Source organism: Gracilinanus agilis, unplaced genomic scaffold (genome assembly GCF_016433145.1).
Source record: "Gracilinanus agilis isolate LMUSP501 unplaced genomic scaffold, AgileGrace unplaced_scaffold49503, whole genome shotgun sequence".
NCBI classification, from domain to species: domain Eukaryota; kingdom Metazoa; phylum Chordata; class Mammalia; order Didelphimorphia; family Didelphidae; genus Gracilinanus; species Gracilinanus agilis.
In genome coordinates this window covers 1-11,430 of record NW_025384137.1, presented here as the reverse complement: position 1 = coordinate 11,430, position 11,430 = coordinate 1, and the positions used below count along the sequence as shown (strand labels likewise).

Sequence of the window (11,430 nt, the reverse complement as noted above, 5' to 3'; positions counted from 1 at the left end):
GATGCGGGAGTCCCGCGGGCACCATGAGCCCCCTCCTGCTGGCCGCCCTGCTGCTGCTGCTGCTGCCGCCGCTGCCCCCTGGAGCCCCAGCGCAGGTAGGTGCGCCCGCGCCCCTGCTGCCCTCTCCCAAGGTTGGCGGAAGGAAGTGGGGCCCCGGCGTGGCCACTCTGGGCATCCAGCGCGCCGAGGACCCGGGCCGAGGGCAGCGGCGGGGGGCAGGCGCCCCTGGTGGCTTGGCCAGCCTGGGCTGGGGGGGGTCCCTCAGGTCCCCTCCCCCTTACCCCTCTTCTCCTGGCTAGCCCGGGGGGCGGGACCCACGTTCTCCTTTCTGGTAGGATCCGGCCTCCTGCCAGCCATGCCCCTCCCTGACCCTGGCTAGTCAGACAACAGTGGCCAGAGGGCACGGGGCCCCATGGGTGCGGGGAGCCTGGCAGCCACATCCTTCGCTGCCTGGACAAATATTGACGGGGAGGATGGGGAGGGCCCCCATAGGGTTAGCCCAGAGGCAGCTGGCAGGGGGGAGGGCAGCCTCTGAGGGGCTACCACGGACAACACAAGGCGCCTCAGGGGCCCCCAGGAGAGGAGCCCAGGGCTACTGGCTCCCTTTGTGACCTTGGACGGGCAGGAGGACTACCTGGTGGGTTTCCAGCTCCTCAGGTGGCAGCTCATTAGTAAGCACGAAGGAGCCTGGATTTGGCTTTGGAACAAGCATACTGTTAGTGATGAGCTCCCCTAGGTGGTAGCAGTGACACAGGAATTGGAACCCGGCTCCTCTGACCCCAAATGGAGCATCATGCTTTGCTCATGGCAGTGTCTTTGGGTCCACACAAAGATCCCTTCCCAGGGGTTGGGGAGAGGCGCTGTGCACCGCCATTTCCAGAAAAGGGGAGGAATGGGAGGAGCCCCCAAGGGGGTCCCCTGGGGAAGGGCCGCGTTCTAGGCCTGAGCTGGGGCCCCCTCAGATGAACTGAACCGCTTGTTTCCCCCCCAGACTTCCAGCTCTCCGGCTGAGGGCCTCCCCCACAGAGACAAAGGTAAGAAGAGGCCCGAGGTCCGGGGTCTGGCTGGGAGGGCTGGAGCCGGGCCTCTGGGGAGAGTGCTTGGGCAAAGAGGGGGTTGTCCTTTCCCCAGCGGTTCCCTGGCTCGAGGTGTTCAGCCGAGCCTCCTGCCAGCCCCGGGAGGTGCTGGTGCCCTTGAGCGTGGAGTTCCCCGGGGAGGTGGCCCAGAGGCTGGTGCCTAGCTGTGTGACCCTGCAGCGCTGCGGAGGCTGCTGCCCTGATGAGGCTCTGGAGTGTGTGCCCACTGGCCAGCGCCACGTCCGAATGCAGGTACTGGGGGGCTGGGGGAGGGAGCTGGGGGAGCCCTCCCTACCAGAGAAGAAATCTGGCCGTTCTGCGGGCAGTGCCCACCCAAGGAAGCCCACAGGGTGGCTCTCCTCACTAGCAGAGTGGAGAGAGCCCTGGATTTGGAGCCAGGCCATCCGGGTTTGAATCCTACCTCCACCACACACACTACTTGTGTGACCTTGGACATTTCACTTGTCCTCAGGCTCCTCTTCTTGGAGATCCCTTCCAAAACTCAAGTCCTTCCTCTTCCCATAGCTTTCCTCTTCTGGGGTCTCCCCTTGCCCCAGCCCAGGGTTCTCTCTTTCTCTCCCACCCCTGCCTCGGGGGGACAGATTCTGATGATCAGACACCTGAGCAGTCACCTGGGGGAGATGTCCCTTGTAGAGCACAGCCACTGTGAATGCAGGTAGAGGATGCAGGGAAGGGGTGGCGGGAGGGGCAGTGGGGCTGAGGAGAGGACAGCCCACATCCTCTGTCTCTTGTTGCCTTTCAGACCAAAAAAGGCCCCTTCGGCGCAGCTAGCCAGGTACGTGCCTCAGGGCTCTCGAGCAGGGCCCCTGTGGGGTGAGGTGGGAGCTATAGACATCCTATCCTATGCATGGGTCAGGCAGCAGCAGCTGGACCTTTGTTCTGGCCCCATGCTTGCCCTAGCCCTCCTAGACCCCCTCTTCCTCGCCCCGGCCCTCCGCTCACTCCCCGGCTTCAGACCACAAGAGTGCTTCCTCTTGCCCACGCCAGCCCCAGGCCCAAGTGTCCCAGATGTGTCCAGAGACGACAGCGCCCTGACCCTCGGACCTGCGCCTGTCGCTGCCGACGCCGAAGCTTACTGCGTTGCCAAGGTCGGGGCCTAGAATTCAACCCAGACACCTGCAGGTGGGTAGAATCAGGCGAGGCCAAGGAAGAGAACAGGGCAAGTTTGAGGAAGAAAGGATTGCCAGGGGGCAGCCACACAGATCAGTGGATTGAGATGGGAGGTCCTGGGTTCAAATCTGGCCTCCGATATTTCCCTTTTGACCTTGGACAAGTTCCTTCACCTCCACTGCCCAGCCTTTACTATTCTTCTGCCTTGGAAACAATACATGGCATTCATTCTAGCTGGAAGGTAAGGGTTTGCAAAGGAAAAAGAAGGCATTGCCAGGAGCAGGAACATTGCTACAAAAGGACCAAACCATCCCTTCCCAAGGATAGGGCCAGAAGGAGCCTCAAAGGACTTCCAGACCAATCCACGTGTGTCCTGTCAGAGAAGTGGGGGGAGAAATAAAGGAGCCACATCCTGGGAACTTTGGGAATGGGGGTGCAAAGGATTTGCAGCACAGGGAGATCTGCAGGCCTGAGAAACAACGATCATGTGGACAACAACTGGCCAGATGGAGCCCACTTGTAAGGACTGCCACCAGCTGGCATTTACCAAAATGAAAAGGGCACCGTTGTCTGAGGAGCTTCTGATAACAAGACTGTGAGATCACTTGCCTTTTCTAGGGCAGAAATGAGAGTTGGATGCACTCTCCAAGGTCCCTTTCAGCCCTGACATTGATTTCTAAGGGCTCTCCAGACTCTGACATTATTTCTCTTGGCTTCTCTAGTGTGGCAAGATAGCCCATCTACATTGAAAAAGTCAATGACAGATATCCCAACCCCCATGCCATATTTCCACCCCCCCCCCATTTTTTTAAACCCTCCCCTTCCATCTTTCAACCAAATGACTTGCCCAGGGTCACACAGCTGGGGAGTGTCCAAGGTCAGATTTGAACCTAGGACCTTTTATCTCTGAGCCTCTCTATCCACTGCTGAGCCCACCAGCCGCACCTCCACCACTTTATTTGCTCTCCCAAGACTTGGAGGCTGATTCCAATTCCATCTGTGTGTGAAGACGCCACACATTCAAAGACAACACAATCTGTGGTGGGGAGCTGCCCCTTGGTTGGGACAGGGTGGCACACAAGAGGCCTGTGTTTGAATTGACCACCTTACCCTTTCTCAGGTGCAAGAAGCTTCGAAGGTGACTTGACCCTTCCTGGATTCCAATGGGACCTGACCCCAAGATAGGATGGGGGAGCCCTGTTGGGTCCCAGCACTTACAGCTCAAGCTGGAAAGGAAGTTGCTGCTACAAAGGAACCCCAGACCTCTTGGTGTGATCCACTATCCTAAGCTGTCACGCTTGAAGGGGAAGAGAAGGGCAGGGGAGGTCACTCATTTGGGGTAAAAGGGAATCAAATCTCCTTTATTTAAGCACCTTGCCACTGAACTCCTCACTGCCTTCCCCTGCCAATTGACAATGGGGCAAGAGAAGGTGGGGAGACCCCAGAGCCACCCAGAATGTTTTGGCTTTGGTTCATGGACTGTGTGATCCCCCCCCCAAAAAAAAACCTCATAAAAGAGATGAAAAGAAGTCTTTTCTAGACTTATCTATGTAGAAAGGTTTCACCACATGGAGTTAGGATAGTCTGGGCACCCCTGACCTGGTACACTGGTGGGTATAGCCAGAAGGGAGGGAGTTGCATGGGGGCACTTGGCCCTCTCCAGGGTTCCTTTGATCTCTGACATTCTGGGTTCTAAAATCCCTTCAGCTCAAAATCTGTTCTTCCTATCAAAGCCTCAAGTTGGAACATGGGGTGATGGGGTATTTTCTATTAATGAACCCTTCCTACACCCTGAGAGTTCCTTTCCTGCCTCTTGCCAACCCCAATCCTGTCTGTGGTAAAGACCCGTTCACTTTCCAGAGGAGGGAAGTGCCCCCCAGGAGCTGGGAAGGCCATCTTCATAGGAACACAGCTGGCTTGTAAGTGCCCGGCCGAAGATGGTGCCATTCCAGGCCTATAGAGCCCCTTGTGCAAATAAACATGGGCAAGAGGCAGGATTTCACATTCTGACGACAGTAACGGGGCCAAGATGGACAACTGGAGAGGCTGGTGGGCTTCATATCATGGAGGGCTCTAACCCTCATGGTTGGACTTCTCATTCCCTTTCATCTTCTTCTCTCTGCCCTGTCCTGACAGCTTCTGGGCAGCACCTGGTTACGCAGACCTCATTGTTTCCTGTGGTGTAGACAGGCTTCCCATAATAGAGCCCAGGTTCAGCTGCTTCCTCACCAGTACCTAGTTCCACTTCCATCCTCACCTAGGAGCACAACATCCCCCCACTGGGAAGGACAAGAGGTCCTGTGAGCTCCTTCTAAGGCCCCTTCCCAGAGCTAAAGAACCTGAGTCTAAGCAAGCAATCGATAGAATCACAGAACTTGGAGCTAGAAGGGAACTTTTCCAGGTGCCTCTTTTGAGGAGGAAGGAAGCAGGACCAGACCTGAGGCTTGGAGCCCAGACTCCCCTGTGTGACCCTGGGCAAGTCACTGCCTTCCTCAGGAGAGAAGTCTCTTATCTGTAACAGGAAGGGCTTAGACTAGATTACTTATTTCTGAGATGTCTTCAGGAATCCCATAAGGAGTAGAGGGGGAAGTGACTTCTGGTAGAGGTAATTGGTGGTGATCCATTCCAATCTAGGTACTGACTGGCATTCTCCCTCCTGAACCAGAGGTGAGGGGGCAGCTCTCAAATTTGTCAAAGGAGAATACTGTGGCTTGGAGTGACTTTGGACAGGTTGGAGTAATAGGTTGTTAGATCCATTTTAACAGCTACTGGGAAAACGGGCTGAGTTTGAGTCCTGATCAATGACCACTTGGGCCCTTTATTCCTACCTGGGGCACATGAAATAGCGGATTATGGGGATTTTGGAGCCAGGCTTGGCCAAGGGCATGCCTAATGCGGGGCAGCCAAGACCACCTGTTCCCTGGCTCCTTCCTTGGGATTCAGATCGGGAGAGCCAAGGATTGTCTTCCCGAAGGGGGAGGGCTATGTGGGTTTGTGTCAGGGCCTGAGGACCCCAGGGTCTTCAGTATTGACTTTCCCCATCCTCGAGGTCCCTTCCAGCCCTAATGGAAGGACATTGGGCTGACGGTGTTGATGGGGTGGAGGGAAAGGGGCGGGGCAGACCCCCTCCCTCATGGAGAACTGTCAGCCTGGTGGGCTTTGTCCTACAGGTTGGAGGCAGGATTCTTATTGAGGGAAGAAGGGTCCAGTCCCGTGGCCCTGAGGCGGGGACCTTGGAGGATGCCTGAGGGTATACGCCACTTCAAGAGGTTGGGCAGGGCAGGCCACGTGCTCCTCTCCCAGATAGAGAAACTGAGGCCCAGGGAGGGCACGTGGGTCACCAGGGGGGCCGTCCCGGCTCCAAAACAGGAGTTCCCCGCCTGCACAAATAGAGGCAGAGGCTCTGTTGGGTTAGCCGGGGAAGCCGAGACCTGGGTCTGAGGAGAAACTGAGGCAGGGACCGCAAAGGGCAGGACGGGATGGGAGCAAAATGGCGCCGCCGCCCCAGAGGCCGCGGGAACCGGCACGATTCGCGTCTCGTCTGGCCGGAAGTAGGAGTGGCCCGTTCAGAAGCCGGCTCTCGGGTGCGGGCGTTGGGAAGAGATGGGGGAAGTGACGTCACCTCCGGCACGTGTCCGGAGGTCTCTCGGCCAGGCCGACCCCCGCGACCTCACGTGATAGAGGCGGTTGAGGAGGCGGGACCATGCGCTGAGCTAACCAATGACGGTGGGCGGCGTGGCCCCGGTCGAGGCGTGGTAACAGCGCGTGCGCACTAGGGGCAGCGGCAGCGGCTCTGGTCAGGACTCCGGGGGCGCGGTGAGGAGGTGAGCGGGGGGCCGCAGCCCGGGGTGGGGACGGGGACGGGGCTGGGGCCCGGGGGGGTCGCCGAGGGTCAGGGCATCAGAGAAAGGGGTCCGGGAACAGTGCTAGCGGGGTGATGCCGCAGGGGGCGGAGTCTTACTCGACAGAGGGCGGGGCCCCGAGCCCAGGGGCGGGGGCTGAGCGAGGAGGGGGCGGGACCCTGAGTCAGGGGCCTGGGCTGACAGACCTTGGGCCTCCGGGGGCGAGGCCTGGGCCCGCAGGGGGAGGGGCCTCTGAAGGAGGCGGGGCCCCTGGGGTGGGGCCGGTCCCTCGAAGAAACGCGGCCATAGGCCGGGAAGCGGGCCCCAGCGAGGAGGAGGGCGGGGCATCAGGCCCGGGGGCGGAGCCCCCGAAGGCTGGACCTCAGGTACCCCGACGGGACAGCCCTGGGGTGGGGGCCCGGGGAGGCCTCCGGGGTGGGCGGGCCTGGGGCCGCGCTCGGCCCAGGACCCCTCCTGGGGAGGTAGTTTGGGTAGAAAGGGAGCAGCGGGCGCAGGAGCCAGGCCCCGTGTGGGTGCCCCGAAGGCCCCCGCGGGCGCAGAGCTGGGGGGGCGCCCCAGGGGGTGGGGCCGGGCAAGCCTGGGGGGTCCCGTCCACGGACAGGGGCTCTCCAGAGCCCCCGGGAGATGTGTGGGTCCCCAGGGGGCGTCCCCCATCGGTCGGAGAAGTGTGGGTGTGCTGGGTTGGAGGGGCCTGGGTGTGGCGGGAATGGGGGGTGCCTGTCGGGCCTACTGGGGGCCAGCCAGAGAGGGTTTGGACCCTGCGGAAGGGAGAGGCCGCCAAGGGCGCTGGCGGAGATTGAAGGGCAGGTGGTCAGGGCAGGGAATGAGTGGGATTGCAGGGTGGGCTCGCAGTGGACAGCTTCGGGGCAGGACCCCCGGCTGCTGTGTCTTCCCCTCGTCCCCTCCCCCCGCTGCTGGGCTCACAGGTCAAGCCCCCTTTGCCATGGACAGGTAAGTCTGGCTGCCGGAAGCCTGGTGAGGGGGTGGGGGGACTCCTGGGGGAGGGGGGGCAGGCACTCTGCTGGGGTTGACTCCAGCAACCAGGGTGGTGGGGCATCTGGCTGATTGCTGCCCTTTGTTTGGGAACCCCAGGGGCTTTGGGGGTGTATTCTCTCTCCTCCCAGTGACTGTCTTTCTGCCCTCCCCTGCTTCTGGGAGTGGCTCTGTGCCCACAGGGTCATGCAGCTGAGCTGGCTTCTGGTCTTCCTGTCCCTCTGCTTGGGTGTCCTGCCCACCAGGGCAGGGGAGGGGAAGCGAAAGCTCCAGATTGGAGTCAAAAAACGGGTGGACCACTGCCCCCTCAAGTCCCGCAAGGGTGACGTGCTTCATATCCATTACTCGGTAAGAGGCCTCTTGGCTGAGGATCAGCCCCCCCCAGCTCCAGGCTCCTCCAGAGGGTGGGAGGGGCCCCTGCGTGGGACCAGGTCACCTTAGACTGTCTCCTGCTGCCCTCCCCTCCCCCTTGGTCTCTGCAGGGGAGGCTGGAAGATGGCACCGAGTTTGACAGCAGCCTCCAACACGACCAGCCCTTCGTCTTCTCCTTGGGGACAGGCCAGGTCATCAAGGGCTGGGACCAGGGGCTCCTCGGGTAAGTGGGAGGGCAGAGGGATGGGAAACTCAGGCTGGGGCCCAACATCATTGACTGCTGTGGCTGCTCAGGGCTCCACTTTCTTCCCTGCAGGATGTGTGAGGGGGAGAAGCGGAAGTTGGTGATCCCTTCTGAACTGGGTAAGAGAGCAGCCAAGGCCTTGGGGTGGGAGACTAGACTGCAGTGAACTTGTGTGCTGGGCGGCTTGGTGTCCAAGGCCCTGGCCCACGTCCAGCTGTCTAGAAAGGCGGGTCAGTGAGGCTAGCTAAAGGGCCACCTAGGCCCTCTGCTGACCTCGAGGTCCCTGTCACCAGCCGAGGTGCCATCCTGCCTGCCCAGACAACTCTTCTCGGGGCTCTTGCCTTGCTTCCATCTCTTCCCCTAGTGCTTCTAGGTGAGAAGGTCCATCCAAAAGACCCATCTCTTGCCTCTGCCTCTCAAGTTCTGAGGGTTGTCATACAGTAGGCACTGCCAGCTTTCTTGAGGGCTGGCCAGAGGGTCCTCCCTGGCCTATGCTGCTTGGCTCAGGTTGCTTTCATGGGCCCCTCTTGTTGCCCCCATCTGCTGCCTCTCCTGCAGAATGCTGTCCATATGTCACGGAGGACCTAGAATCTAGTTAGGAGGGGCCCTGGGAAGCCTTAGCCTGAGGAGTTATCCCTCCCCCAAATAAAGGCACTAGTTCCTGGCCTCCAGGGTCCTACCTCCTCTGGCCTCAGGGCCAAGGGCCCAGTGGGGAGCTGTGGGCACCCTGCTTCTGATCCTTCCTCCATGTACCCCTCCCTTCTCCCTGCAGGATATGGAGATCGAGGAGCTCCCCCGAAGATTCCAGGTAAAGGACATCCCCTGCCCCCAGCCCATGCAGAGCCCTGGGAGGGAGGCAGGGAGGCTGGCTGGCCTCTGCTCTCCTCCATGCTGTGCAGCTTCCTTCCTGTTCTCTTTCCCTCTCTCCAGGTAGAGCCACATTGGTGTTTGAGGTGGAGTTGATGAAGATTGAACGCAGACCAGAACTCTAGCAGAGGGGTTGGGAGGGGAATCCAGAGGGAGGGAGGGAGGGAGGGAGAGGGAAGCCCAGAAGCTCTTCTCTCAGGGGACCAGACTTTGTTTTTTAAAAAGTGAAATAAAAGCCACAGGGAACAAGGTGTGCATGTCCTGCCTTTGGGCCAAGGTGGATAGAGCCAGAAGGGGGGGGGGGTGTTCAGCAACCCCCCATCTGAAAGGCTCAGCCTCAGCTTTCCTTCTCCAGGCCAAGCCTCAGAAACCTCAATGGGCCTTCCCATGGGCCAAGAGCAGAGCCTCCAGCAGCCCCTGGCTGAGAGCTTTGGCCTCCTTTCCTAGGCCGCAATGCAGTTAGTGTCCCACAAGGTGGCAGTGGAAAGCCAGCCTTCACGCTCCCCCAGGGGGCTGGGCAGGAGGGCTGGGTGGGCCTCTAAGAAAAGGGGCAGAGCTGGGTGGGGTGGGCAAGGAGGCCAAGTCAGGCCTTGGGGGCAGAAGCCAGATCTGGGGCAAGTGAGAGAAGCAGGGAAGGTACCGGTCAATTCCTTCTGCCCTAAGTGGGTGGCAAGAGCTGGCATGGTGCCCACGTGGCTGAGCCCAGGCCGGAAGGCTGGCCGGAAAGGGGGCACATGCCTTCCAGCTGACATCAGCACCGCTAGCCGCCCCCTCCCCCCTCGGTCCCTGGCCAGGTCTGTCTCCAGTCTGGGGATGGAGCTCTGGGTTGTCACCACAGCAACAGGGGCCCCAGAGGAAGGGCCGCTGGAGGCCTCCTGGGCCCGGCCGGCTCCCCGTCCGTCCCCCCCCCCCCCCACCAAGCACACAGACCAGGCTCAGGATGCACAAAAGGCAGGTCCTGGCTTTATTCAGGGGCCTGCATGGCGGTTGATATAAAAACACAAAAAGTCCCGTCAGCTTAGTAACAATAAAAAACCCCAAACGGAAACTCAGGGGGGAGCAGGGAGAAAAGCCCCAGGAGGGGCTGGGGGGCCCTGTGGGGGCACCTGGCCCCCGCAGCAGGGCCTCCCCCCTCAAGTATTGCTGTTGCTACGTGGTCTGGGGGGAGAAGGGTGGGCGGCGATTGTCCTGGTGGGTGGCCCCCACCTCTTGCCCCAGCCAAGGGGGTGAAGGTGGGGGGGGCCTCACTTCTTCTGGGGTGTGCTCAGCTTTTGCATCCCTCGGATCTTGTCTAGCAGGTCGGAGATGAAGGCCTGGTGGGAGAGAGGCTGGGTTGGAGCCTACGGGGAGACTGAGGCCAAGGCAGGCATGACTCGAGCCGGAGGGGACCCCCAAGGCCCTGCTCCCCCCCCCCAACAATGGCATAAGACCAAGGACAGGCCAGAAGGACGGCTGGAGGCAGCCCCAACTCTTACCTCGGTGGGTTTGTAACAGTCAACCAACAGCTCCTGGAGGAAGAGAAGGACAGCAGTGAGAGGCCACCCCAGAGCTGCAAGGGGGCCCACCCTGAGCCTGGGCACCCCCTGCCCCCACCTTCTGCCCCCACCTTAACTCGAGCGGCCCGGGTGCTGTCGCTCTCCATGTCCAAGAGCTCATCCACGTCGATCTCCAGCTCAGGGATTTCTTCTTCCTGGGGGCCGGGATGGGAGGGAGAGAGAAGGGGCTGAGTTGGGAGACAGAGAGGGAGACGGTCTTTCCTGGACTGCTTCCTGCAGAGCAGAGCCCCCACCCCCCGCCCCCACCCCAGGGCTGCTCCAGAAGGTGGGGGTCTCCACTGGCCGTGGTGCCAATCGAGAAATGGGGGAAACAAAGTACACTAGACTAAAGGCAACAAAGAATGCCAAGAGAATCATGGCAGCACCCTGCCAGCGGGCACAATGGGGCTGAACCAGTGCCAAAGGAGGAAGGGCACCAGACGGGTAGTGCCAGGGGAACCCCAAAGTGAGGGCACTGACAAGAGGCAAGAGACAAGGGAAGGCACAAGCCGGCTGGGGGCGTTCCCCCTTGCAAGGACCATTCTCCCCTCGGGCACAGGTGGTGCCAGCTGCCTCCACTCATCTCGGGCTCCTGCTCCCCCCTTCTTCCCCCCAAACACCTGCCATGAACTTCCTGCCCAGCAAGGGGGAGGGGGACTCCGCTCCATCCCAGCCCCCTCCCTGGGAAGCGGCAGCTGCAGAGGGGAAGGAGGAGGAGGAGGAAGTGAGGAGTGGGAGGGTCAGAGGTCATAACTGGAGAAGCCAGAGACCCTGGAAAGAGGAACAATGGACTGTGCCCGGAGCCCCCAAGGCAGGCGTTGCCAGGCGCCCCTTCCAGAGCCAGCTGCATTCCAGGCCCGGCTGGGAAGGGCCCCATCATTACCTCCACCCCACCGCACCGCACCCTTGGGTCCCTGAGTCATCTCCATGAGCCACTGAGGAGTCATGGGGGGAGGGGGCGGGAGGATGGGGGGGCAGACAATGCATGGGGGGCTCCCCCTCCTTTCATGGACACGGATCCCCGGTGGGACAGATGGGGGAGGAAATAAGGGTCGAACCCCCTCTTTCCAACCTCAGGGCAGCAGAGCCCCACCCCATCGGATCGGGGCGCTCCGGGACCAAGAACTCGGTGCACCACGAGGGAAAGGGGACGAGCTGGCCCTCCCGAAATGGGGTGCAAGGAGTCCCCCAGCTAAGTGGGGCGCGGTTGGCCCAGGGCTGGGTGGGGGGGGAGTTGCAGCAGAAGACGGCCCGGGCGAACGGGAGAGGAGGGGTCTTCAAAGGATGCACGGCGGGCCAGTCTGGGGAGGGGGTGTCCGAAGTTGCCCAGGGCGCACACGGGACCCGTG

At 61.0% G+C, this 11,430-nt stretch overlaps 3 protein-coding genes across 3 annotated transcripts; 2 read left to right on the top strand and 1 right to left on the bottom strand.

The window, feature by feature from the left end:
• The first annotated feature begins 9 nt into the window (after window positions 1-9).
• VEGFB (vascular endothelial growth factor B) lies at window positions 10-3,736 on the top strand. Its single transcript, XM_044684386.1, has 7 exons — window positions 10-95; window positions 992-1,034; window positions 1,132-1,328; window positions 1,679-1,752; window positions 1,840-1,872; window positions 2,085-2,219; window positions 3,328-3,736. The coding sequence occupies exons 1-7, from the start codon at window positions 24-26 to the stop codon at window positions 3,347-3,349; spliced, it is 576 nt and encodes a 191-aa protein (XP_044540321.1). The 5' UTR covers window positions 10-23; the 3' UTR covers window positions 3,350-3,736.
• Window positions 3,737-6,791: 3,055 nt separating this feature from the next.
• FKBP2 (FKBP prolyl isomerase 2) lies at window positions 6,792-8,698 on the top strand. Its single transcript, XM_044684384.1, has 6 exons — window positions 6,792-7,021; window positions 7,246-7,411; window positions 7,546-7,658; window positions 7,752-7,798; window positions 8,452-8,487; window positions 8,610-8,698. Exons 1-6 carry the CDS (start codon window positions 6,894-6,896, stop codon window positions 8,669-8,671), a joined length of 552 nt encoding a protein of 183 aa, XP_044540319.1. The 5' UTR covers window positions 6,792-6,893; the 3' UTR covers window positions 8,672-8,698.
• A 789-nt stretch (window positions 8,699-9,487) lies between these two features.
• Window positions 9,488-10,422, bottom strand: LOC123255627 (protein phosphatase 1 regulatory subunit 14B-like; the record flags this gene model as incomplete). The annotated part of the gene is made up of 3 exons (XM_044684385.1): window positions 9,488-9,859; window positions 10,022-10,054; window positions 10,153-10,422. Coding segments are annotated over 3 exons (372 nt in total), but the record flags the coding sequence as incomplete, so codon positions are not given.
• Window positions 10,423-11,430: the final 1,008 nt, after the last annotated feature.

What these genes read in the sequence shown, in the direction of transcription:
- FKBP2 (XM_044684384.1), top strand. Translation starts at nt 6,894, where the DNA reads ATGAGTGGGATTGCAGGGTGGGCTCGCAGTGGACAGCTTCGGGGCAGG. An exon ending in GCCCCCTTTGCCATGGACAG is followed by an intron (nt 7,022 to 7,245) that starts GTAAGTCTGGCT and finishes CTGTGCCCACAG; the next exon opens with GGTCATGCAGCTGAGCTGGC. An exon ending in GGTGATCCCTTCTGAACTGG is followed by an intron (nt 7,799 to 8,451) that starts GTAAGAGAGCAG and finishes TTCTCCCTGCAG; the next exon opens with GATATGGAGATCGAGGAGCT.
- VEGFB (XM_044684386.1), top strand. Translation starts at nt 24, where the DNA reads ATGAGCCCCCTCCTGCTGGCCGCCCTGCTGCTGCTGCTGCTGCCGCCG. An exon ending in CCTTCGGCGCAGCTAGCCAG is followed by an intron (nt 1,873 to 2,084) that starts GTACGTGCCTCA and finishes TGCCCACGCCAG; the next exon opens with CCCCAGGCCCAAGTGTCCCA. An exon ending in TTCAACCCAGACACCTGCAG is followed by an intron (nt 2,220 to 3,327) that starts GTGGGTAGAATC and finishes ACCCTTTCTCAG; the next exon opens with GTGCAAGAAGCTTCGAAGGT.